The following is a 26,188-nucleotide window of genomic DNA, read 5'->3' as shown; positions in this document are numbered from 1 at the left end:
TGCAAAACCCTGAGAGGGGATTAGCAAACCAGTGGTAAACAGCTATTTTCAGCTCCCTAAGAGCCGTGCGCATGCATGCATGGGTGTATACATGCACACACATGCAAATGTACATGCACACACACACACACCACACGGAAACCCGCACACACACACACACACACACACACACTACAGAGAGGCTGAACTGCAGAGAGAGGGGAGAGAGCAGAGTAAGCTGGATTATTAACTGGCAGCGAGTCAGGGGCTCTCATTCAGGCCCGTTCCCTTTGTCTGTGTCCGAGCGGGAATGAGACCCCCCCTGCCAAAGCACTCCGGCACATTTCAGCTTCAACCAACTGCAGCCCCTCCAACGTTCAGCCCCTACGCGTTTCATACCAGCACGATACATTACATTAGATTATTGGCATTTAGCAGACGCTCTTACTCGAAGTGACTAACACAGATTACAATTTTTACATTTACATTTATTCACTTGGCAAACGCTTTTATCCAAAGTGACTTACAAGTGAGGCAAAGTACAACACAAGCAAAACACCATAAAGAGTAAAGCAAAAAAAACCATAAGGGGTCAAGCAAAAAACCATAGGTTTTTTTTTACTACATATTTTTACGTTATCCATTTATACAGCTGGATATTTTACTGAGACAATTGTGGGTTACGTACCTTGCCCAAAGGTACAGCAGCAGTGTCCCAGCAGGAAATCAAACCAGCAAGCTTTCGGTTACGAGTCCTGCTCCTTAATGCTATGCTACACTGCCGCCCCCTTACCGCCGAACGTGTTTAAAAACAGTATCACTGTCCCATCTGGACTATCTGCAAACACCTGGGAGCGCTCAGGAGAGGTGGAATGCACGGCGTAAGATCCCTGTGCCACGGCTGCACACCTGCGCATCTCCTGATGACATCTCCCTCTCCTCCCTGCCGCGGGCTCCGCACCACACACCGTTCAGCTCGGACACAGAGCAGGAGAGGCCAGGTTTCAGCCGGTCGCCACCCCCGCCTGCCTGACCGCTCATGCTGTCATTACACGCCTGCGGTGACCTACCTCCGGGTGCCAAACTTCGCTAAGGAAATGTAAGGTGGCGTGTGAGGATTTGGAAATATGTGTTAATACACGGCCACCGCAGCCAATGTGAACACAGCTCTGCGTTTGTTTGCATCCGTTCACAAACTCAGTAAAGACTCTAACTGAATTTTGCTGTTGTGCGCGGTAGGAGTTTGACGGAATGCTGCATTCCGTGTGGGGTGAGTGCGGGGCCCGACGCTGTCCGAAAGGCCCAGCTGGGATCCCTCACGCCCTGCACGTCTCAGATAAGAGTGTGAGCAGGAACAGGGCGGCTTATTGCGTGTTTACCGGGCAGTGTTTTCACTCCGGCAGACATAACGCAGACAGTACTGCAAATCCGTGATCCTGGTGAGCTTTCAGGGGGCTCTGAAGTGACACACCCTGGCACTGGGGGACTTGAGACCCCCTCCCTACACCACTCCTCACAGCAACATGCTTTCCACACTGACGGATGATTTTTACATGGTTAAAAAAAAAAAGTCAAAAACATTGTCATAGTAGACTATAATCAACTGCGGTCAATGGTCTCATTGGCCCTAGTCTGTGGATTGGTACCTGTGAACCAATCCACAGAACCCACCCATTGTGGAGGGATAACTTTGGTTTGGCACACCTATGAGACATCTGTGGCAGAGTGGTGCAGCTACAGATCAGACCCAGTCTGACCAGCAATCGTTTGGGCAGAGAAAACCTTGCCAAACACACCAGGCTTCAGGAAATGGTCCTGCTTTCCTTATTTCTTCCTTTTCACAAGGGGATTTTTTTTCCCCCAGCACCGCTAAAGGAACGCAGCTGAAGATAAAAAAAGACAAAAGGGCGTTAAACGGGGAGCTAATCCATCTGCTCTTCCACTAGAGAGGAATTACTCTGGGCCGAGAGCGCGATGTGATAGAGGGACTGGGGGTGGGGTCACCACGCAGATTAGTCGGGCCTCTGACACGCTAACAGAGATGTCTTGCGTAAGCGTCGGCCCAGGGCACGCGACCTGAGGATATTTGCATGCGAGAGCAAATTCAAATCAGGGGTTTGATAGGGGGTTACTATCGCTGCACAACATCTAAGCCTTGTTTGGAAACTCAAATCACGCTCTAAAGGGAAACTAGCCGGGCCCCCTTTGGGCCCTACAGCGCTACAGAGCGACGGTAGTTTCCGTCCCCACGACTCCGGCGAGAAGCACTTTGGACACCGCGTGCAAATCTGGCCGTGGCATTTCCCTGTGCGTCCCTGCACAATCGTGTCGTATTATAATAAGCGGGTCACGTTCTTCAGAGGCATCCGTGATTTTTCTGGTGGGAATCTGGGTGTTTCTGTGGCATTCCCCCGAGTGAAGACAGGACTAGAGAGGCAAACAGAATGGATGCAGCGGCAGACACAGCTTTGGAAGGCTTGGATAGCGCTGAGAGCGGTTAATGATTCACTTCTAAAGAGCTTTTGGCTGGTCCCGGGAGCCAAGTGGCAGGACCCGAGCATGGACACAGCTGTAATCTCCTTCTGCTGCACGGTCATCAACGACCCCCCCGTAAAATCGTTGCAAGCAAAAATTAGGGTGGCCCTCGTCCATCTGCATTGATACAGCTTCCTCCATCCCTGCACACATGACTGAGCTTTTGCAAGGGCGAAAAAAAAAAAACACCAAAAGGCTCCTGACCTAACTGGTACCTGTTGATACAGTGACCGGGGACTCCTTGGGCCCTCTGTATACGCACTGGGGTGACACAACTGTCTCTTTCTGTTGACTCAGCCTGGACACCCCGCTGGTGCCTGGTCCTCACTGTGGGGTCCTGAGGTGCGTTAGGTTTCACACAGCAGCCACCCTTGCTAGGCATCTCACTGCTGGGGCAGAATCCCATCCCCTGTGTCAGTGAAAGTCTGGAGTCTGGCTCTCTGCTCATGCCTGAGCAAAAAACCAACGGGCAGGAAACTCTCCAACTCCTCCGGGGAAGATCCCAGCTCCTCCACAGATGACTATGCCTCCTCCAGCTAGTCCGGTCCCCCCTGGGTGTGGTCACTAAATCAGCTCATTCATCCTCTACACTTGCACCTCCTGCCTACCAAGCTCTTCATTACCTGCGCTGATGGTTCTGTGAGGCTAATTAAGCTCTTCATTCCAGGCGCTGACTCTGACCTTTACCCTGTCTCTGGACCAATCACTGTGCAGCAACTATGCTTGCGAGTGACTCTGGGTGCTTTGGGTGTTGGACAAACGAGGCTTTTGTTGTACTTAGAAGCTAACTCAACCTACAGCTTCCTTTCTTAGCGTTCCGGGATGTTCTCTGATGTACCAGCCTGACTGAGCACTGACCACAAGGCAACACTTCACTGGCATCACCGCAGTGACGGAACAAGAGCACCTCGCGCCTCTTTCTAAAGAGGCGGATATACACTCAGCAGACCAGTGACAAAAAGACTACAGAGGCAGAGCCAGGCTTCGCTGCACCTTGCTCCAGCTGATGCCTTTATCCCCGTCGCGGCTCTCAGGTTTGCTCCATTTAGCTCTGCGCACGGTCCTGTGCTTCGGCACCCCTCCTCTCTTTGCACACTGAGGCACGGTGAGCTGGGCCACCCCACACACTACTACTAGGACGCATCTCGTAGCCAGTGCAGCCACAGAGGGCCAGCTGCCAAAAGCGTGGGGTCGAGCCCGGGCAGAGAACGCCCGAGCCGAAGCTCGAACAGGTGCTCCCTCTTCTGGAGTCCCGTTACAGTTAAAGACAACGTCCCGCTACAAAGAGTCTTTGGAAAACCTGAAAGCAAACTCATCAGAACCGTGCTAATGAGATCCAACGGGAAAGCCGAGCAGCACGACCTAGACTACAAAACACGTCCCTTTTCATGTTGCTTGTAGAGCAAAAAACAAAACAAAGCCCAATACGGATGTCCATCCTCTCTAATTAGAGTGGCCAAGTTTAGACCACAGCTCCCCGTTCATTGGCTGCTGGCTGACGGACAAAGAAGAGATGAGAGAGGGACAGTTTGGGGGAAGCTCTTGTTTATGGGGAACTACGGGCGGTTTGTCAGAGCTGAGTTCAAGTCCTGAAAGAGGAAGAAGGGGACAAAGCAGGAAGCAACAACAAAACGGGGTTGCTTCGGGGCTCATAGCTGTACAGTATGAGTCAACTCGGATTATGGTGGAATCTGTGCTCTGTGGAATACTTGTGATGCCACTAATCGGGATTAAAGGATAAGCCAATTCATTCCCATAATGAAGGCCTGCGTAATTACCACGCTGACCCCGGCCGCCCCCCCGCCCAGCTCCGTCCACTTCTGAGGGAGGGCTCGGGCCCGGGGCATCTGCCGCGGCTCAGCGTTCGCAAAGCCTCCTGGATCTGCTGAGGGCGCGTCTTCGCTGTCTCCTGTGTGTGTGTGTGTGTGTGTGTGCGCACCCTCATCTCTCCTCTCACACCTCATCTTCAGCCATCATTTCAGTTGAATTGAGGCAGGCTGTAACCTCCACTAACAAAGCTGAAAACTCTGCCTGTGTATGCGACGGCAGCGTAGCATAGCGGTAAGGAGCAGGACTCGTAACGGAAAGGCTGCCGGTTCGATTCTCCGCTGGGGCACTACTGCTGTACCCTGCGGCAAGGTACTTAACCCACAATTGCCTCAGCAAATATCCAGCTGTATAAATGGATAACACCTAAAAAATGCTAAATGTAATGTAATGTGTGGCTCAGCGTGAAGAGTTCTAGTGAGAGGTGGTGGTTAACTGACTTGTTCAGTTTTGGTTACAAAAGCTATGCACAGGAGAGCCATGCACAACTAATCGTTCACAGTGTTAGTGTAGAGAGCACCGATTACTGGAATGCTTTATGCAGGAAGCGACTGGAACTCAGGCTTTGGTGGTGAATAATGGTTTCTGATTAAGGATTTGTGTGTTTGGAAGCGCAGTGGTCACAATGTGTCCGCTCTCACGGTCAATGACCATCTCATCCCTTTTTTTTTCTTATACCTCTTCAAAGAAAACCACTTTCACGTCAGTTCTCGCTCATTAGAGATAGGAAACAACTAAAGGAGCTGCCCATTTCTGACAGCCAGCATTCAGAGTGTGCGTGCGTGCGCACACATGTGTACACAAACAGTGTCTCTCTGCCATGCTTGCCTGTCAGTCCACCTGCTAATGATTCCAACTTTATAGCGCTGAAAACTTCTGTTAGCCGAACCACATTCCAGCTGCTGACATTTTATTGGTTGTAGAGGGGACACTAACTTTTGGCACGCCCCGCAATTGGACAACATGCCAAATAAAAGTTACCCACAAATCACCCTGAAAAAGAGACAGATCAAATACAGGGCTGAACAGGTTGAAATAAAATCTCAGTCTGATCACAGACGTGAGGGTGGACAAGAAAATTAAAATGGAAATGAATGAAATGGCACCAGTTCTTGGTGATTGCTGTGGCTCCATTACACCACTTCAAAAGCCGGCAAATTAACGGAGAGAGTGAATCTGAGCACTTCAATATTTTCCCTTCCAGGCCCAAGAAATCACTTGTTTAACTGGCAATGGTTGATTAAGCAAAAAGTATTATTTCCGCATCATATGATTTAAAAACCTGGTTTTAGGGCTGCAGAAATGAAAACCCTTATCTAAACAAAGCCTTGCAATTTGGCATTAAAAAGTAGTAACATGTACAATTAACAGCAAATCAAACATATACAGAAGGCCATTTAAGAAACGGCTGTAAGTAGCTTTACAAAAAAAAGTAACAATGAATAAAGCTGATACTACAAACATATGTCTTGACTCAACTGAGCAATAAATGCCAATATTCATAAATTCCTACATCTTATGAACACATCACCTCACAACTCAGACTAATAGCACGCTTCTGTGCATAGCCAGGCACTTGTCTGTCTGTGTGTCTGTACACAGGGAGGACAGTGATGATGATCAGATTCCGGTCATGCCTGCATTTCCCAAGAGCCCCTCATTAACGAGCAGAGTGCCCATGCCTTGAATACAGTACATTATGATCGTGAACAATGCTGGGCTGTGCCCCTTGCCGCTCTGCCAATGCGTTTAGGAAAGACTGCGACTATGCAGCTAACGCAGCGGAACACCACTTCCGAAAATACCCCTGGGGAGGCCTAAAAACAGAACCAGAGTAGTTAAGAGCGGTGATCCGCTGTGAGACAAACTTTGAGTCACCCCCTCGGTCTAGACTGAGGGCTGGCTGTTACTAGTTGTTTGGGTGTTTTGCTGAAGGAAAAGGAAAACAATGGTTCCCCAATCGGTCTGTCGGTAGGAGAGGAGTATAGTGTTCTCGCCCCCGCCCCCCCCAAGCTGTCCTCCTGCAGAGACTCCTTCAAATCAAAACAGCGCAAACCCCTGCTAAAAAACAACAACAACCGCGCATTCCAAATTCCAACTGATTATTTTGTATCCTGTTTGCCGCCGGGTTTCCGAACAAAAAGAAATGGACAGGCAACGAAACAATTGCTACCTGTCCTCCGCTCTCTCTCTCTCCTCCCTCTTTAGAAAAACAAACAAGCGCTCAGGCAAACCACAGTCTGAATTCATGCTTTCGCTCAAACGCATGCAAATTTCCAGGGAAGATAATGCTCTCCTATCTATCAGGGCCTCTTCCAGAGAGGGTGTTAGCAATTTGCTGCTCAACTGGCCATAATTGGAGGGACTTCCTGACCTTTAAACCGAGAGCTATGAACAGCTTTGCCAGGCTTATCACACTCCTACGCTGAAGAAACCAAACAAACGGGACTTGTCCCCGCGCGTCGGGCTAACCCGCCCCCACGGCCACGTGGCCCGACAAGCCGGGTTCCATTCCGTGTCACTAACATGGATCTGCGTCACGGCGTGGTCTGCCCGACCCAAGATGGCAGTGAGACTGAAAAATCAGCAGACCCGCATTGCCAGCGGTTTGGCATGAAATGTGTTGGCTGTCGTGCTGCTCTCCCTGGAGATGGAGAGATGTGCCCCTCCAGCCGGCAGAGGCAGGCCGGAACAAGACCCTGCATGCCATGCCGAGCGCAACGTATGCCCACTGGCCTTGGTCGCACATGTTCAGAGGCACCACTATCAGATGGACAAGATTATAGGCGTATGAAGATTACGGGTAATTGCTTTTTTCCCCCCCTCAAAGGCTGAACTGAACCATGTACCTCCCTTCTGAGGGAACTGTGACTTGTCTTTCTTTCTTTTGAACCATTTCAATGATCTTAGGACGTGAATGTTATGAGGAGGGGATATGTTCTGGGTACGACACTGAAATAAGATTTCTTAATTTAGTCTCCCGTACTAGGGTCTACAGTTCACTTTTTACGACGACACAATGGTATCTGAATGTCTGTTTCAACATGGACTGTGCTTCAACTCCGGGGCTGATTTAACAACCGGGCTGGTGCGAGGACAGGGGAGATTATGAGGTTGTTTTTAATTAACATTTGCCAAGGGCCACAATGGATGGAGCAACGGAAGATTTCCCAGGCTCCTCTGAGTGACGATTTGGACTGAGGATGAGGGGGAATGAGGGTCGAATCTACAGGATCCTCACACAACAGTAAATCGCGTAAAACTGCACCGTCATACAGTTTCGGAATGGAAACCGTCCGCCGACGACAGATCAGATGTCCAGTCAAACAAGCAGATTACAGCAAAGGCTGGTCCGATCGATGGGCGCTGGGAGAGAGGCCGTTTGGATAGAGGCCGTAAACAAACACCCGAGCGCGGCTAATTGCCATGGACTTTGGACGCGATCCCCTGCAAGCATATGCTAATGTATGCAGGGAGGTGGTTACTCAGGGTGAGCACACACAGCGAAATGAGAAGGCACAGCCTGCCCTCCCTCCCCCACGGCCTGCGCGGAACCCAGTGTCAGATTATCACGCCGGCACCACACTTGAACGCATCATTTCTCTAGCTTTGTCATCGCACAGAAAAGCTCACACAAGTTGGTTCTCAGCACAGCAAAGCAAATGAAACCACAGAAACCAAATGTGAGGAGTTAAACTGCATTCCTGTTAAGAGAAATATAATCCTTTTACAACTGGCGAGAGAAAAGGGACGATATTCCCCGTTTGGTGTGGGTGACTGTGGAATTCAAGCCTGAGAGCTTAACATTTTGGGGTGATTCCAACACACCGGCGACAAAAAGCAACTCCATTCTCGTTCTTATTTGGGAATCTCGTGACGGAGATGATGAAAGCAAAGCTCCATTTATGTCACACATGCAATGACGGACATGCAGCAGCCCCAAAAGGGAGCATCCTCAATCAATGTGCAGTGTTGCCAGAGGTGTTCCCCTCCCCCATCCCTCAGAGCCAATATTATACAAGGCCCTCTGTTTACTTTAAGTGTATGACAACATTTCTCTTGAAAATGATCACCACTTGATCCCCGTTACCAATACTTTTTGTATGGATTTCCACATGCAGTTACGCACACTTCCACGCTTCACATCAGCAGACATACTCCCGGTGCCATTACGATGAAACAAAGAAAGGGACACAACATCTTTAGTGCAGGTGGTGTAGGAAGTGGTTTTCTTTAAATGGACCCCTTCATCTGCCCGTAACCCAGAAGGAAACAGAGTGACAGAGAGGAAGCCCAATCCGCTCCCACCCCTTCGGAAACCAGCAGCTTTCAGAGGAGCCACACCCTCAGAGCACCGCGCGCCGCAAACATTCTTACGTAACTTTACAACAGTCACATGCAATCTCACACACACACACACACACAAACACACACACACACACACACACACACACACACACACACACACACACACACACACACACACACACACACACACACACACACACACACAAACAAACCCTCAGCCAATCGCTGCTGCGGCCTGTGCCAGTTTTGCCGCCTGCCTGTTTAAACGGGATTGGGCCGGTGCCAGCTCGGCCCACGCAAAAAATGGTGGCACCTGGCGAGGCTTCTCAGCAGCCGCCGCGGGTCGTACACACGGCTCCGCACGACGCGGGCCCGTCAGAACTCCCGTCCTGTGATTAAAGCAGTCCTCGTGACTTCTTTTAAAACTGCACTATGGCTTGGCTCATTTCCAGTTCAGGCAGTACTGCACAGAGAAAACGAGAACCTCAAGGCTTTTATTACATTACATTATTGTCATTTAGCAGACGCTCTTATCCAGAGCGACTTGCATAGGTTACGATTTTTACATGTTATCCACTAAGGTAGTTGGTTACCTACTGAGGCAATTCTGGGTTAAGTACCTTGCACAAGGGTACAGCAGCAGTGCCCCAGTGGGGGAATCAAACCAGCAACTTTCCCGTTACAAGCCCTGTACCTTACTACCATGCTACACTGCCACCCTATTTTATTATAGCATGACAGCATAACAGACTATTAAGGTGTCCTGCATTCATGAAATAGCTGATTAAAAGGAACACAGCGGAAAGAATAGCCTAAATGATCGTTTACACTGGAAGTCAACATATCAGCACCTGACTAATTGCCTTCTGCAGTTCTGCCTTACTTTACGGCAAAGGATTCAGTGCAGAGGTAGGGGCCTAATTCCAGTGCAGGCTCAGAGTTTTATCTCATGTCTCTGGTTCATGTCATTGTCACAGGCTGTGGAAAATCTCCCAGCCTTCTGCTCGCCCTGAGAAAGCTTACACTGGGGCTCAGCTCAATGCGGCCAATTAGCCTGTAATCATAGCATGATCCTCCATCTTTTTTTTCAAATCCGCCCCGTTCAGATTTATGTCCCTGTTGAGACAAGACTCGGTTTACTGACTTGTTTACAGTTGCCCCCCCCCACCCCCCCAACGGACCGCGACATGGGTTTGCCAGTTTGGAATGGTGTGCAAGAAGGAGAATAATGCCTGAGCAGGTACTCCATATTTATTGACTCATACACCTACAGGAAGCCAATAATGGGTGGAACTACTGTGGGTTGTGAATCACTGACTGACGTGAACCAATCAAGACACTGCACTCCACAAAAAACTGTATAATTGGTTCAGATCAGTGAGTCACTGCCCTGTCGACAGAATATGACAGGACAATCCATTTTGAATTTGATTAAGACTTGTCTCTCTACCTACTACAACCACTGTTAACCACAGCTCACGCACTGGGTTAGGAATAACAGCGCAAGAAGCCCTGATCTCCAGTCCGAGAAAAATGCGCTCAAACTCAGCCGGAGACGGTAACTAGACAGACTACTAGACAGATTTCTGTGAAAATTCACCCCCAGACTCAAGGTTCCCCAGCTGTGGATAAGTGTGCCAAGTGTGCACAACACACCATGAGTGAGTGTGTGGATTAGCCCGAGGACACAACCTGAAACAGCAAAGGGCGAATACACTAATCCAGCCCTGGAGGAGGGGGGCAGCTGGTGGGCTCCACACACAAAGGAAGACGGGAAATATGTCTTATCACCTAAGCAGGAGAGCAAATGGAAGCTTCTGTTTTGTAAACAGTGAGCTGGCTTACCAGCTATACATGGCTACTCCTACAGGAATTGAGAAACAAATAGCTACAATTAGCTGTGTTTGTTGTGCTTTTTAAGCAGTTACTGATCACCGTAGTAATTACATACGTACGTTGCTAGAGAGTACAAGAATAAGCTTTTGATGAGGACAAAAATTCAGTCTGTATCCACTTCCACAGATACACACATTCATACATACAAAGACGAATTATTATCACGATGCTCTCTTTTCGGAAGAGGAAGGGCTAAAGTGGGCTCAGAAACCCTAAGCTTCGTCGTGGTCTAGATTATTGATCGTGCGAGGGGCGCATACGGAGAAATAATTGCCTCCGCGTTGCAGGGTCAATATCCTCCTCTTCCTGAGTGACGCTGCCTGGGGTTGCCGGGGCTTGGGGACCTAGGGACTGATCAGAGGCCTCAAACCCCCCCTCTCCAGAGTGAGAAGGCCGTGCCTCCGCCTCCCTGGCGGTGGGGCACACGGGGGGAGGGGGGATGGGAGAGTGATTAATAGCAGTGCAAGCTCGCAGCAGGTGTGATCAATCACAGACGCGGGCTCGGTTTGGCGGCCGGGCCACAGCGGAAGCTGGGGGCCCCGAGCCCCCCCCCCCCCCCACCTCTCAACAGGGGCATCAGAGAGATGCGACTGAGGGCTCAGGAGAGGAGAGGAGGGGCGAGACGGAATCTTGCATTCATCATAAGTTTGAGGCGCGCTTTCTAGGCCAGCGGAAACCCAGTGGGACGGCAGAGAGCTCGCAAGCCTAACTGGGTCCTTGTGGATGCGGGAGGAGTCTTCCGTTTGGTCAAGGAGAGAGGGACTGGTTTTGAGGAGAACTAGGACAGCAACTGATTTGTTCACTTGCGACCATGAAAACCACATGAAAACTTGCCGCCTTTACCCTGACGCTCATCGCGCCGTTTGAAGTTGTTGAAGTTTGCTGTTTGAAGGTGTATCGTATTAGTTGCCCTATACGCTGTAGTTGTACAAATCTGATAGTACTGTGTCCTCAAACAGACCTTGCTCTCAGCTGAGAACTACTGTCTCATTGTGGAACTGTACACATCCTGTCCCCGTACTGTTGCTATACTTACTGTATGCACTTTTGTAAGTCGCTTTGGGTAAAAGCGTCTGCTAAATAAATAATTGTAAATGTAAAACTTCTTACAATATGACTGTATGCCTGATGCTGCTGCAGCTGGGCCAAGCTCCGCCTTCTGGGACACGCCCTCTCAGCACTCATCCACAGACAGTATCACACTTGTCCATAATCTGCCACATCATCGGCGTAGCCTGTGTATAAGAGAAGCCCATATCTATAGAGTGGTGGCAATTTAATTTTGAGTCCTTTGGCTCTGAGATCAGAACTATCCAAGGCTCAAATAAAAACCGAAGCACTCTCGGTGGCGAGAAAAATCACTCTCAGTGATCTGAAAAATTTTGATCGTTCCCAATGGACAGAGCCGTCACACTCCTCTCATGTGGAAACAGGGGCCGTCGTAGCGAGAGAAGGGAAGAGCCTGAAGCCCCGCGGCTAGACGCTGTTACCCCCCCCCCCCTCTCCCACCGACCGGCCTCAGAGCGGGAGGGCGCAGACGGAAAAGCACTTAGAGAGATGAGAGAGGGCCACTTCTGCTCTCAAAACACTGCGAGAAAGGAACTTGGAAACAGCCGAAGCGGTGAGGTCCCCACGGGGAGACCCGTCGAGACGCCACATCTCACTTGCTAAGGGCGACTGAGGAAAGCAGAGATTTCACGGCTGGGAGAAACCGTCGGTCCTCAAGTGGGGGGCGTGTGTGGGGGCCGGAGGGGGTTCAGTCAGATTAGACCCAAGTCTGAAGCTGCAGTGCTGGGATCTGTTTCTGAAACAGTTTCAGACTTTTTCTGCCTCATCCTGATTCTTTAAAATCACAGTAGTCTACACAGCAGAACAGCAGTGGACTACACTTCAAGCCACAGGCAACAGGAAACGCAAGCAGGAGAGTCCACACACGCGAAGGCGAAAGCAGCTCTTCCTATTCTCTCAGCAGGCCTGGTCCGCTCACGTTAAACTCCCTCAGCCCTTTTCCAATTTATTTCCTGGCGTGGCACTCGCTGGAACCGGTTGAAAGGAAAACGCCGACAGAGTTTACACGGAAGGTGGAAAAAGTGAACCGGCAGAGAGGCGCTTTGCCCAAAGCAGTGCTCCTTCTGGGGAGACCACGAGCTTGGAATCAACAAAGGAAAGAAAAAATCTATCACAATCAAAACCACACCCAAACAGGGTGTCGTGGCTGACTGACTTGTACAGCTGGGCATTTTTTTTAAATGGAGGAACTCAGGCTTGGCACCTTCCTCAAGGGTCCGAGAGCAGCGGCCTGCTGGGGAAAAGCTCCCACGCCCCTCAGCTCCCCCTCCGCTGAGCCACACTGCTACCCAACAGCACGTGAGCTTCGGCTTTCCTTTCCAGCTCACACTCTCACGTGCTTCTGCCTAACGGAACTCACCACGGTTTAATGGCGCATGCCAAACACCCGTGAAGAAATAACACGCTTTTAAAAAAAAAAAAAAGAAAAAATTGTTCAGTGCAAGTGACCCTTTCTGAAGTCCTCACACCTGGCCCCCTCAAATGCGGGCCCGTTCAAACAAAGGGAGAACAACCCCCTCGCACACAGACACAGACGCACACTCCTATTGTGTTGTCGCTCCGTTAAGCGATTCTAACGGCCGGTTGAAAAGGTGCGATAACCATCGGACACTCGTCGCAACGGGCCGCCCGCCTCCCGGCCCTTATCTCCCGGGTGCAGGTGCGCTTCGGACGCAAGCGGGCCTCGGCGCGTCACCCGACGCCCCTCCCCCCCTTACTCCCTCGTCTGCTTTCGTCGCACTAGGCGCTGGGCCTTCGAGGCCGCCACGTGCGCCAGTGTCTTGTGCCGTGACAGGCTCCGCCAGACACAGACCCAGCCGAATTGCCTGCACCAAGGCTTAGGAGTATCTGTTTAATTACTGTGCATCAAGACTCACTGTCTGCAGCTGGCAAAGCAGGCCTGGCTACCTGATAATGTCGCAGGTGGGCGTCTGTGTGTGTGTGTGTGTGTGTGTGTTAGTCAGCAGATGGATTGTCTGGTGCTTCACAGCTGCTCAGAGTACGCCAGCCTGTGAGGGGAGGAGGAGAGGGGGAAGGTGCGAGGGCATTGGGGTGGGGCCAGGGGCTTCGGACAGGAGCTGCCTTCAGGACACGGCTCACCTGATCCTGCACACACAGGCCAGGGAGGGGCACACGTCAAACCAGCTCTGCTCCAGCCAAACAATGGATGCGCTCATCGAACAAGAGACACACCCTGCCAGACCACAATCAGAGGTTGGCCTACAGAGTGTTGTGAAAATGGCAACGTCGTTGCAATCCTGGAATTACAGTACTGCGGTCGTTACTGCCGCGACGTTACAGTCATATCAAAATATTTGTGTGAGAACCGAAAGGAGCTGTGGCTTTGACACAAACAGAGGAATGTTTCGCTTGAAGTTCACGTTATTCACTGACTGGTGAGACTCAAATATGGTTCAAACTAGTTTTGGTGTGTTTTATAGGTGTGTCTACCTTACCCTTCCAGGATAGCAACACACATCTAGCTTGGTAGCCTTAACTACTGATATCCAGTTAGTAAAAATGAATCATTTAATAATCTGTGCAGAAACAGACACAGTGAAATAAATCCTTAAGCTAATTCACTGTATTCTTTGTTAAAGATTGCGACAGAATGTAACAAAAATCAAATAATTAGGGCAAGCGCGAGCAGCAGATACGATTTAATACAGCAGTGAGGTAGCAATATGTCTGCATAATTCACGCCAGTGTCATAGCGTAACGATGTCTGGACTGCGCTGCTGCCCGGTGGGGTCTGCAGGGCACACACCGGGTTCTGTCTGCCTCGACACATGGGGCAGCAGATTGCACGTGGCGGGATAACCCGAGATGCCAGATTTAGAAGTCTGACCGATTCAGTGTTTTAAGACCGCAGAATTACAGCGATAACTCAGGGATGACAACATTGAAAACAGATGACCGAGAGCGGTCTTTGAAGACAGACAACTGCATGACATCGCTGAAGACAAACAACTGCACAAATGACATAAGTAAAGGCAGAACAGCGCATTATGACATCACTGAAAACAACTGGATTATGACATCACTGAGGGCCATAAAGAGTCTGACCGTGGGGTTTGAGGGCAGGGACTGTTTTGATCACAATGTACCACCGCCAATGTACCATCACAGCGATCCCCTGGAAACACAGGGAAGGGATTTCATAAATAAATAACCACAGGCCTAAAAAAAAAACCTGGCGATATTCAGTGAGCCGCCGCTGCGGAGGTGAGAATGCCTGGTGCGGCGATCGAGCTGCAGTGAGTGAGGGGCAGAGCACCTGTCACGGTTTGCCACACCCTCTCCATGCTGTCCACGACAGCTGCGGCGCTCTTTCCGAAACCCCCCCCCCCCCCCCCCCCCCCAACTCTCCCCGCCCTGCAGGGCACGGCCGGGCCAGGCATGCGGTGAGGCGCAATTAAACAGCCGTAAATAACTCCTCCCGCGGCCGAGGCCCCCGAAATCGCATCCGGGGCGTCCCGCGCAGAGATCACAGCCGCCACGCCGGGGCAGAGAGGCCTACGGCGGCTTCCTATCGGCACCCCCCAATCCCCCCCCCCCCCCCCCCCCCCCCGCCTTGGGCCGGCTTTCGGCTGAAACACCACTTCACCTAACCGCCGAACACAAACGCGCTAATACGCGTTTACAGCACTCTGCCTGTCTGAGGGCGTGTACAGAGACTCGTGCCTGCTCAGAAGCCAACTCGACCGGTCTGAGAGCTTCTAACTAAAGCAAACGCAAACAGCCCTTCGCTCCAAAGACGCAGGGAAGCTCCCCTTGAATACAAAAGTCTTAAAATCCAGTTGTGATCGAGTTAAACACCCCAGCCCCCCTAATCATCTGCACAAAGAACTGATGTCGCGATAAAAACGAGAAGAGAGGACTGTGCTGACTGTTTAGCTCAGTTTCATTCCAACGGTGGTAAAAAAAAAGCAAAGCAGTCAGCTGCTTATTTTTTACCTTCTAGATTCTGCATGCACCCCTCACTGACACCACGACATAAATGACACAAAAGTACATCAGGCACGCGGGTCCCGAGTTCGGATCGCACGGGTGCCACTTCCGAGCTCAAAGGCAGCATCATTTGCATCTTTAATCTGTGTGCAAACGCAACCGAAAACACTGTGGCGCGCGCCAAAGAAGCGGGTGCGGATTTTACGATCGCGATTTTGCTCTCCCATTCCGAAAGGACGGAGGCAGGAGGAGGCAGCGCATGGCTTGGGTCTGGGTCTACGCTTTAATCCAGTTTACAGTGACAGGCCTGAGCGGTGAGTAATGCAGCACAAGACAGGGGAATCTGTAAAACTTCAAATCATTATAATGTGGGATGGCATTGTAGCATAGTGGTAAGGAGCAGGGCTTGTAACCAAAAGGTTGCAAGTTTGACTCCCTGCTCAGTCACCGCTGAGGTACCCTTGGGCAAGGCGCTAACACAGAATTGCCCCAGTAACTATGCAGCTTTATAAATGGATAACGTGTAAAGTTGTAACCTACGTAAGTTGCTCTGGATAAGAGCGTTGGCGAAATAATGATGCAATGTAACGTAGTGGACGACTTGTCCTTGACTCCTTCCGAGAAAGCTCGATGGACAGGTCACCTCGTGGCATGTTAGCAGCCTCTTGAAATGGCACGAAGGGACCGGCGATGCCCGTAATACTGCGTTTCCTCCGCCGTTAGCGTCAGCACTGGTTTACTTCCTCATCACAGTGTGACACGGTAATCTGTTCCCTGGGGGTGTGACAATAGTGATAACAGTACGTGACATTTGATACAGGCAGCACAACAAGGCAACCTGAATTATGGGAGCAGGTTAGGTCAAGTAAAAATGACTATCAATGTAATCTGGTTTAAAAAAGAAAACGTTTTCTCCCTACACCCCAAACATGAAACTGCCTGGCTACAAAACAATCCTGTTCCTCTATTTTAGCTTCTGATATAAATGGTCAACAAAAAAAGAGGGAAGCTGGAGCGAGAGCATATTTACCCGGAACTGGAGCAAGAATATCGCTGATTTTTTTTTGGCGATCATCCAGTAGCAGACAGGCTGGTGACCAGCCTGTCAGAGGTCCTTAAATGTGAATGCCCGCCACTATCTTAGACAAACACGGCGTTCGCGCCTATTCGCCCAATGTGACCATTACGTGTTTGCCGAAAGCCGTCGGCGGTGGCTGCTACGCCCCTTTTGCAAGCGGTTAATTAAAAACCAGGAACGGTACCTTTACCGTTTATCTTTCCCAGGCAAATCACATGAGGAAGGCTTTGATGAATGTGTCTCTACCCGACCAGGCGAAGAAAAAGTTAAGTTTAATGTCTAATTAACCTATTTTTCCCCAGTGCTACCTTGCCTACTGCTGGCAGAACAAGTTTGTGTGACCCACAGAGGACACAGACTAAGGAAGAGCTGCACAGTGGCACGTTAGGAAATGATTAAATAGTAGTGATTAAATGGTGGCTGAATAACGCAGAAGACAGGGATTGGAAGCCAGGTCTCTCATGAGGAAGAGAAGGGAAAAAGCCAGGCCTCTATCCGATTCAGGTGAGGACAGCACGGCAGGCTAGGTGATGCATATTTAAACGGATGGGAGCGGCAGGGGGGGAGGCTGAGATGGGTGGACGGATTTAATAGGCCGAGAGGAGGCTGCCGATTCGCCATCTGTGCCGGTCGGCAGCGCCACACGAAGGACTGTGCCTGTGACCTGCTGTAACCTCCCCCGCCGCAGCCCCATCTGACCGCCAGCGCCCACCCAACTGTTACAGTAAAAGTCCGGCTGGTCGGCGCAGCTCCTCAGGCCTGGCTGTAAGGTCACTTGCACAGAGAGGGCAACCCCGTTGAGCTGCTGCCCTCGTTCAGCTCCACTCTTCAAAGTGCTTCCAATAAACAAAATCTTGTCCTGTATAATCTAAGGCCCCGCCGGCTCCCTGATCTCTTCCGCCCCATGCTGTGTCCTCTGAGCTCAATCTGAAGCCCTCCTCCACCCACCTGGACCACTGTAGGCACATTGATATTTGGAGTATTTACAGTCTGTTTCCGCCTTCTAAAGCCTGCTGTTCGCCAGCAGTCTGTGTGGCCTGCATGGGCTCCAACATCTGCTACTAATTTCCTCCTGGGGACAATAACGTCGATTTTCTCTTTTCTTTTATCTAAACAAAGGGCATTTTGGATTGTTTGACAACTGAGGACCAGCACACTGAAGTGGGAGATGGGATGGGAGATATACAGGGAGCTGAGATTACGCCATCAGGGGCTGGAATGGGTGTGGGGGGGGGGGGGGGGGGGGGGGCAGGAGCGTGCAGGGGTGGCGGGTGGCATGCCGAGGGCGGAAGACAGATTGGGAGGGGGTGCGCTTTGCGCCCTGCCGATGCCCGCTGCTGCTCCTGCTGCCTGGGCCAGACCTCACCAGTCTGGATATTCTGTGAGGGAGGAGGACGGGGGGGAGGGGAGGTCTCTGCTACACCTCCAAAATCTACCCACCCCATGCTACGTGTGAACAGACCCCAGTTCCTCCTGAGACAGTCCGCTCGTTCTAACCACGCATTCAATGTCTCTCAGAATCAATTCTCACAGACAGACCAAAGGAGGAAATCACCTGAACCCAGGAACAGACTGCAGACACAGATCACCTCCGGTCCATTCTGAGGCCACAATACCAAACTCCTGCCCTGAACAAAGGCTGTCGTTTCCTAAACCTGCTGCCAGACAGGTTAGACCTGCTGTCATATAGCACTCAAATGTCAATCTAAGGCCAGTGTGCGGGTTTTATGTTCTAGTGCTAACCTGTCGTAATTACAGTTTCTCAAGCATGTTAGACAACAAACTGGAATGCTGACAAAAGGCATGAAAATTTTCTACAATGAAATCACACTAATCACATCTGGGTATCAAATCACACGGGATATCAAAGGATATCAGAGGTACGTGTACTGTGCTGCCTGCCTAAACAATAGCCACTGACAGGTGACGCTGCCATATCCACCGATGCCTTTGAAAATACATGGGGTGATTTTAGTTGCTGTACATTGTGCTGCATCCAAGCAGCGCACTGTGCCAAACGCCAGAGTCCTCCTCCTGCCGCAGCAGGCCTGAGGGAAAGGCCACAGGTGGGGTACGCATGCAGGCTAAGTGCCTACATGCGATGCAGCCCGTCAGGCCTGCGGCTGCTTCCGCACACTCCAGCCCGGAATGCGAGCTATGCTGCCCGTCTGCATGCATGACATCCCGCCCCGTGTGGAAGAGCATGCAGCACCTGTCTGCCAGAGGCCTGTCTCCCATTCATCACCTCCCGCGTGGCCTTTTGGAGCAACCCCAGCAACAGGGGAAATCCATCACAGCGGACGTCCCACAGGAGGGCCGGGGGCAGGCCGACGCGCTCAGGCCGGCTGATTGATGTTACATATTTAATATGCAAGTAAAACTAAATGTTATATAAGTTACCGGTGGTTGATACTGGTACTGGTGGACCTCTCCCCTCTCAAGCTGCTCCTCTCTGTCTGCTCAATGACAGTTCGTGGATTCCCGCTGCAGGCCTGGCCCAAAATAGGGGCCCCGCGGCCGAGTGCAGTGTGAGCGAATTAAAAAAGGCCAAACGAGGCGGGTGGAGCGTGGAGGCGAAACCTAAAACCGGGCAGGATCGCTAACACAACACAAGCAAGGCTGGGCTTTCCGCATGCAATCCACACCGTTTAGGCCTTGCTGCAGGAGACAGACCAGAGTCAGGACCCTGTGCAAAAGCCAAGCACAGCCGGACGTTTGTAGATTGAGACAACTTATTCCAGGGAACCTACATGGTGGTGCGAAGCCACCAGAACAGTCCAGGATGCCAGGAATATCTCAAAGGGCTTTTTTTTTTTAAAAGCAGAGAAACACTGTTCGTCCCACTGTTTGACTGCCGAACCCTCTCCTTTAAGTGAGCGGTAATCCGTGCTGCTCAGTGCTGGCCCTCAGTCAGGGCAAAGACAGTGCGTGAGACAGCAGGGCCCCCGCGAAAACCGCCACTGCCTGGCGCACCGCTGCGCTGTGGCGGGATGGGCCTCCGCGGCCAGGCCGAACCACCATCAGTCCTCCCTAAAAATAAACACAACAAAGGGATGCGTGCGAGGGCTTCGTAGTTTTGGGGTGCGGTCGAGGGGGCTGCCTCATTCCCCTCGTGCCTGCTCGACCAGGTCTTGCGTTCCAGCCGTCTTCCGAGCACGGGCGTTCCATAACGGTATGCACACCGGGCTTTTTGGCATTCTGCAATCCATCTGAGCGATCGCCCTCACACCGCACACCCACCCTACCGTGCAGACGACCACTCTGTTGTTCTCACCGGTGTCGTTTTGCGATCCTACCACGAACAAAGTAATGAAGGGTAACGAAGACCACGCTTACACGATCCAATCAGGCACCAGAATGAGGGGTCAAAGAATTCTAAAAGCAATATTACAATTTGCGATTGCAATTACAATTTGGCATTTCACAGACACTTTTGAACCAAAGCGACTTACAATTAGTCGCTTACAATATTACCTTTCCCCTTTTGCGTTCAAAGCACGAAAGCACGGCCAAAGAAACCGTGGGTGACCTTTGGCGATGAACAGAAGAGGCAAACCCAGAAATGGTAGTGTTCCTCCCCCTTTGACTGTTTCTGTTTCTGCGGCAGCCCTCATGCAATGACTATGTTTAAAACTAGAGAGGAAAAAGCCAGCAGTGTAGTCACTGCCACTGTGCAGCATCCACTGTGGCCTTCAGTGTCCATTCAGCTTCTGAAATCTGTCCAGTTATCTGTCCCCTTTCAGTCCGTGACACAAGCCAGCCTTACCACTATCCAGAGCCTTTCTTCAAAAGCGAGCGCAAGACCCTGCCAAAAAAACAGCTGCCTGCTCTGCGAACAGAATCCTCACTGCTTCCCAAGAATAAAGCATTGTGAGCATATCAACGTGCGGTTTGCGCACGGCGGTGACTTCATTGTTTAGAAATGTTTCGAAAAAGGAAGTCGACTGAAACAAAACCAGAACGAGGAGGAGGAGACCCACAAGAGGCCCCCCGCTCCACGGGCTACAACTGCATCAGAATCTGATGCTCCCTTGCTGGTGAGTGAGCGGGATAAACAACCAATGAAGCAGAGAACAAACCACAGGACCGATCACAATATACAGCTGTGGCCTATAAAGTAAGACTCCTTGTTTCATTTCAGTTGTCCAACCCGAATCTATTTGGCATGAAAAAAAGGTCAGCTGAGTTTTTTTTGTCCAAATGGCAAAAACACAAACAGCATATAAGGTTGCGAAACAGTTAAAACGCATCGCCCTTCCTCACTTCCACATTTGCACACTAGACCACCTGCACTTTCATGTGCTTCTGCAAAGGTCATTCCTTTGAAAATCTGCCTCAGAGCTACAGTGGAGTGGTTTGGAAAAAAGAAAAAAAAAACTCAGCAGGGGAGGAACCTCCTCGTGCACCACGGCCCTTTCGAAAGATGAGGACAGAGGAAAGACCTCAGACACAGCAACCTCATCTCAGCAGATCCAGAGTTTCTCCTACAGCAGAAACGAAACCACGTAACATTTTGACTTACTGGACTTGTCTGGTCCAGTGCCAAACCACCTAATATGAAGACAGAATGGCAAAATGGATGATGACAAAATGGGGAACAATCCCCCAGCCCCTGTACAACCATAGGTTCCTCCCAACAGCTCCGAGACCCTCTTTTGGAGAACTTAATGCTCCAGAGTGAGGGTCAGATAATTTCGCTGCTGCTCATTTCAACTTTGAGTTGTTTTGATCCTGTTGGTTGGAAAAATTAGCAAGCATATTAAGGTGTTACAAAAAAACCCTGCATTTAGATCACACATAGGCAGCAGACACATAACCAAGAGCTGTGCCCCACTTCAAAAGCCCACTGTCTCCTTCCCCTTGTCCTGTGCTGTATTGCTTGCCACCTTCAATGCCTGACATCTCAGTGAGGAACTATTTTTAAGCACTCCAGGAAGAATAAGGATGCCAAGATCAGGGAAGCACTTATATCCCAAGAAGTGGTAGAGCAGGGTGGGGGTAGGGAATACATAAAGGACCATACAAGCTACCAACTTCAAAGAATTTCCGCTTAACAAACAAGAGGCACTGCAGATTTCACCGACACCGTGACAAGCTCGAGTCACATGAAAGCCGCCAACTGCTTTGGCGTTCAAGCTTGGTGACTTTCTATGCGTTGCTTTCTTTGGCGGTTAAGGGAGCAAAAATTTTGCTCGAGGTGCATACAGATAAAATCTGAATGTGCATTCCCCATTAATCAGCGGTAGAACCATTATACGTTTCTTCACCTCGTCACATTGACATCCATTGCGACCTTGCTTGTATCCGAGCATTCCTGGAAAACAAGTCACCCGGCTTCCTTGAAAAACACTCATACACTCATACACACACTAACACAGTCGGTTCACGCTCACCTTAGGGAGGTCACGAAGTTGGTTGGCATCGAGCAGCAACTCCTCCAGGGTCCGACTGTAGCGGTATATTTCAGTGGGGACCGTTTGCAAAGAACAATGCCGCTTGTCCACCGACTCGACGTGGCGGTTACACCGCCATAGCGGGATACACTTCAGCATCTCAGGCCGCCGCGGGGGGACAGATACTGGAGTTACTCAGATATTCGGCATCGGACAGCGAGGGGGGCAGGAGGGGGGGAGGAGGAGGAGACGGGATGAAAATCGTATCCACCACAGCCAAGAAACGAGGGAAAAATCTATAAAAATCCAACAGCTGTAAAGAGGAGAAAATCCAAAATCCAGACTCACAGTTCGGGAAAACTAATGTCGGGTATTAATTCCTTTTGCATCGCAGCGGTAACTTCCAGTTAAAATCCTATTTCGTTGACATCCAGAACGCTTTTAATCCATCAATCCAAAAGGCGCGTATTCATCTGACTATCCACCTAGTTAATGTAGCAAATTTAACCAAATTCCTTTTATCTAGTGAGGTACTTTGTTTTCAATTAAAATCCATATTTGAATGCTGGAACTCTAAAAACTTTGACTAAAACAAAGGGAGATAAAATAATATAGTTAGCCCGGCTACGTCAAATATCTAACTTGTTTGCTTTTTAGCGCTTAGTCAACGTTAGTACTAACATTCATTCTAGCCTGCTAGCAAACTAAATCATAAACCCATCTCCTTAATGTAAATTAGCTAAACCTTTATCTTGCTTTCAGTTTAGCTAGCTACACATAATTACCTAGCTAGCTTGTTTGCTAGCAAGCCAACAACGTGTCTTCCTGGCCAGGAAACCCCTTCTCCTTGTCTTGGGAGCCTAGCGGGGACTTATTTTAGGAAGCTAGCTAGAGATCTGTTATGACAAGAGGACCTCAGACAATGTCGCATTCATTGTAAATCCCGATTCAAATCCCAGGCGCCGCTTAATAGCTAGCCAGCTAGCTACCCTGTCCCACCGCATCAGTAACCAAACGCAACGTCTCCTATGGAGTGTTGCTGGAGCGATCGGACTGGAGAAATCGGAGATCTTTGTCGCAGATAGCTGTAGGTGTTTTCGATGTGAATCTAAATGGAAAATAACCACACGGAAAACCAGATTTCGCGTGTCAACAAAAACCAACGCTTTCGATCTGCTTCCTAACAGCCAAGAAAGAAAACAGCAACAGGGTCCGATTCTTCCTCTCCACTTGCAGGAGCCAGGCCGGGGATGGGGGATCAGAGCAAACGATGCAGCCGGGCTTGTGGATCGCGGTGCTGGCTTGTCAGTCAGGAGGAAGTCCGGGCCGACGATGCGACGTGACAAGTCTCTGTTGGCCTGTTCTCAAACACGCAGCACTACTAGACTGATGCGCTCCGCAGCTGGTCCGCAGCCGGGGAGTTTTCCTCGCTAAACGTCCGGGCGTGAGTGGATCATTGTATTGTTGCGGTGCTCACTCCTAAGGGCTGCCTGTTGTATCAGCTCCGCCTCGCTGTTGAGAACGATTGTCCCCCCCCCCTCCCTCTTACCCGCCCTCCGATTGATTTCAATGAAGCATGCAACGCACAGCGACCCCGCGGGGTTGGGAGGTCTTCTACATTGGCAATTGAATGGAAGCGAATGATATTGCGCCATCTATCGGCCAGTATGAGACTCCCTGGAACGGCAGTTGCGCACAGGACAATGCGGAGAACAGAAGCTGGCCTCTGGAGGGAAACGGCCCAGCTCTCCAGAAAGAGCAGAGATTTCGGAGATTTGGAGATTCTTCTTCCCATTTAAATCAATCTTCATTGTAATCAACGCCGTTGTTACCACATTACACACAATGATGAGCAAATCAGATCTTTTACAACTGTACTACATCTTTTAAAACTGTCACATTTGCCAATCACCCAAAACAAGAAATTAAGAAATGTTCCTAGAACAATTAACAGTTCGGGTCTCACAAAAATATTAAAACATATTTTTGGAGAATAAACTTTTAGCTCATTCAATCTGTCTATGATTTATGGTTTGTAATTTGCATTAATTTATTTTAATTGAACTTTCAACGCATTCTTTGGCTGAACAACATATTTGTCAATATAGTATACTATATTTCGTTTTTATGTAGGGTAGGTTTCCAGATGTCTGGTTGCAAGCTCACCAGCCTGGATGTGTGGTGCATGTGCATGTTTGGCTTTACCTGCTGTTCCTGCATCAGTCCCCTGTGCTGAAAGATGCTGCTCTCACAGGATTCACTGGTGCCTTCCAATGCGGGAGAACATAGCAGGTGCATATGGCAGCACAGAGACGCTTTAGGGAAACTCTACAACTGTGAAAGTTGTACTTCTCTTGGCTACGGCATGTCTTGGCATCTTCATGCCATGCATGCCGTAATGCAGACCTATGACAGACAGTGTCAACTTGCACATGCCCGAGAACACAAAATGCATAAATACAGATACACATGGAAACTCATCTATATGCCACATTCAGAGACAGAGTTTTATGTGTGTATGTGCGTCAGTAGTAGTGACAACAGGTGTTTAAATGCATACTGAGCACCCTTTCATTAGGCATTAGGCGAGGCATATTCATTAGTCTGGATTTATCTTGGACATATACGGCTGGTTCAGAATGGTTTCAGATTTAAGTGCTACGTGTCAAAATCGATCCTGCCTTCACTTCTGCACATATTAGGTCAGTAAAACATAACAAACTTTCCAGCCAAAGTACGAACACATATTTACCAAAATACCAAAAACCCCAAGGCTGCTAGATAAGACAACAGGAACTTTCGTCTTTTCCTGTCCCGTAAGTGTATGTATCACAAACACCTCGCTTGCCAGTACATCAAACACTCACCAAATTTGGCAGTATAAAGGTCAGTGTAGTTTTTGTAGATGTTCAAAAAGGCTCCTTCAGGCCACAAGGCTAAAGGCCAGCTTGGTTTTCATGGAAAAAGTCAAAAACCCACTTTAGATGACACCCTCTCCCTTATACCCAAAAATAACCAAGCTGCAAGTAAGACAAAACCACAGCTGAGGTTAAGAACGAAAGTGTTGTTCAGCCACTGACACAGATTTACCGAAAGGAGCATTCTACTGCTTATGGTGTTTTTTTTTTACATGGTAAACAATGTGAAGAGCATTTCTCAATATTTCTGTTGTGTATCTCAGATTGAGCTTGATGTCAAATACTCAAAAAAGTTCTTGAGCAATTTTACTTCAGTGTGATGCTACACTGTCTGCACTGGAATCATTGACAATTCAGTGTGATCGCAGCCTACGCTGCAGAGGGTGTGCTACCCAATGTGTTAACGTGCTTTTAAGTTATATGCATGTGTTGCCCCAGTCTTGTTTTGATTGTATCTCCTGTTTCTCCTACGTACCACATGTCACAGCTTGCGCAATGTGCTGGTGCTTGCTGTAAATGTTTGCTTATTAAGGCATATAGGGCGAGTACTTTGGTTTTTAAGCGCTGCGGTTTGCTTGAATTGCGGTTACTAGTATGTAATGCTGGAGGATTACTTCTTTTCTATCCTGAGATTACTCTGTCACTCCTGAGGAGTCTATATGTCTAACTTCATGTATATAGGTATTTGAGTTTTTGGTTGGCTGGTACTCTTCAGGCTAGAGCAAGTTATGAGAATGATTCATCTGCTGTCTAAAGAGTCAAATCTAAGGTTTTCCTTATCATTACTACAGGTACAGCTTTTTAGAAAGTGAAATTCAATTCACCATTTATTCAGTTTAAGCTTAAAGGTTTTTTCATCTTCAGCATGACCAGAGGCCAACTTTTGAATTCCCATCATATAGCCTGGGTAGTTTTTATACAAATTTGGTAGATTAAAAGCTTTCCAATACACCTTCATTTGTCTTATTTGGAGTACAACGCATATCAGAAATCCTGGATCAGTACGAGAGATTTAGGCCCTGACTTCAGTAACAAATCCGGATGACACTATTAAAAGGGCTGTGTCATGGCATTCTGGCACAGTTCATTCTTCACTTGGTCTTACTCTTAAGTCGACTGAAAACTCTACAATTCCTAAATAGCAGCCCAGAAAGACTGCAGATCAGCCTACCTCTCATGTCTCCAGCTGTAGTACAACCTGAATTACCCATTTGTGTCCAAATCCTGTAATTTTA

The 26,188-nt window shown here is 49.5% G+C and overlaps 1 protein-coding gene across 1 annotated transcript in view; it reads right to left on the bottom strand.

The window, feature by feature from the left end:
- The window catches only part of LOC118770848 (protein scribble homolog), an 88,661-nt gene extending 65,119 nt beyond the window's left edge, over nucleotides 1–23,542 (bottom strand). Inside the window, exon 1 of the mRNA XM_036518580.1 lies at nucleotides 22,036–23,542. Coding sequence (XP_036374473.1) covers nucleotides 22,036–22,194 — 159 coding nt within the window. The 5' untranslated portion in view covers nucleotides 22,195–23,542. The remainder of the gene's footprint in view (nucleotides 1–22,035) is intronic.
- Nucleotides 23,543–26,188: the final 2,646 nt, after the last annotated feature.

The sequence above is a fragment of the Megalops cyprinoides genome, chromosome 24 (genome assembly GCF_013368585.1).
Source record: "Megalops cyprinoides isolate fMegCyp1 chromosome 24, fMegCyp1.pri, whole genome shotgun sequence".
Lineage (NCBI taxonomy): Eukaryota > Metazoa > Chordata > Actinopteri > Elopiformes > Megalopidae > Megalops > Megalops cyprinoides.
This window is presented reverse-complemented; position numbering and strand designations above follow the sequence as displayed.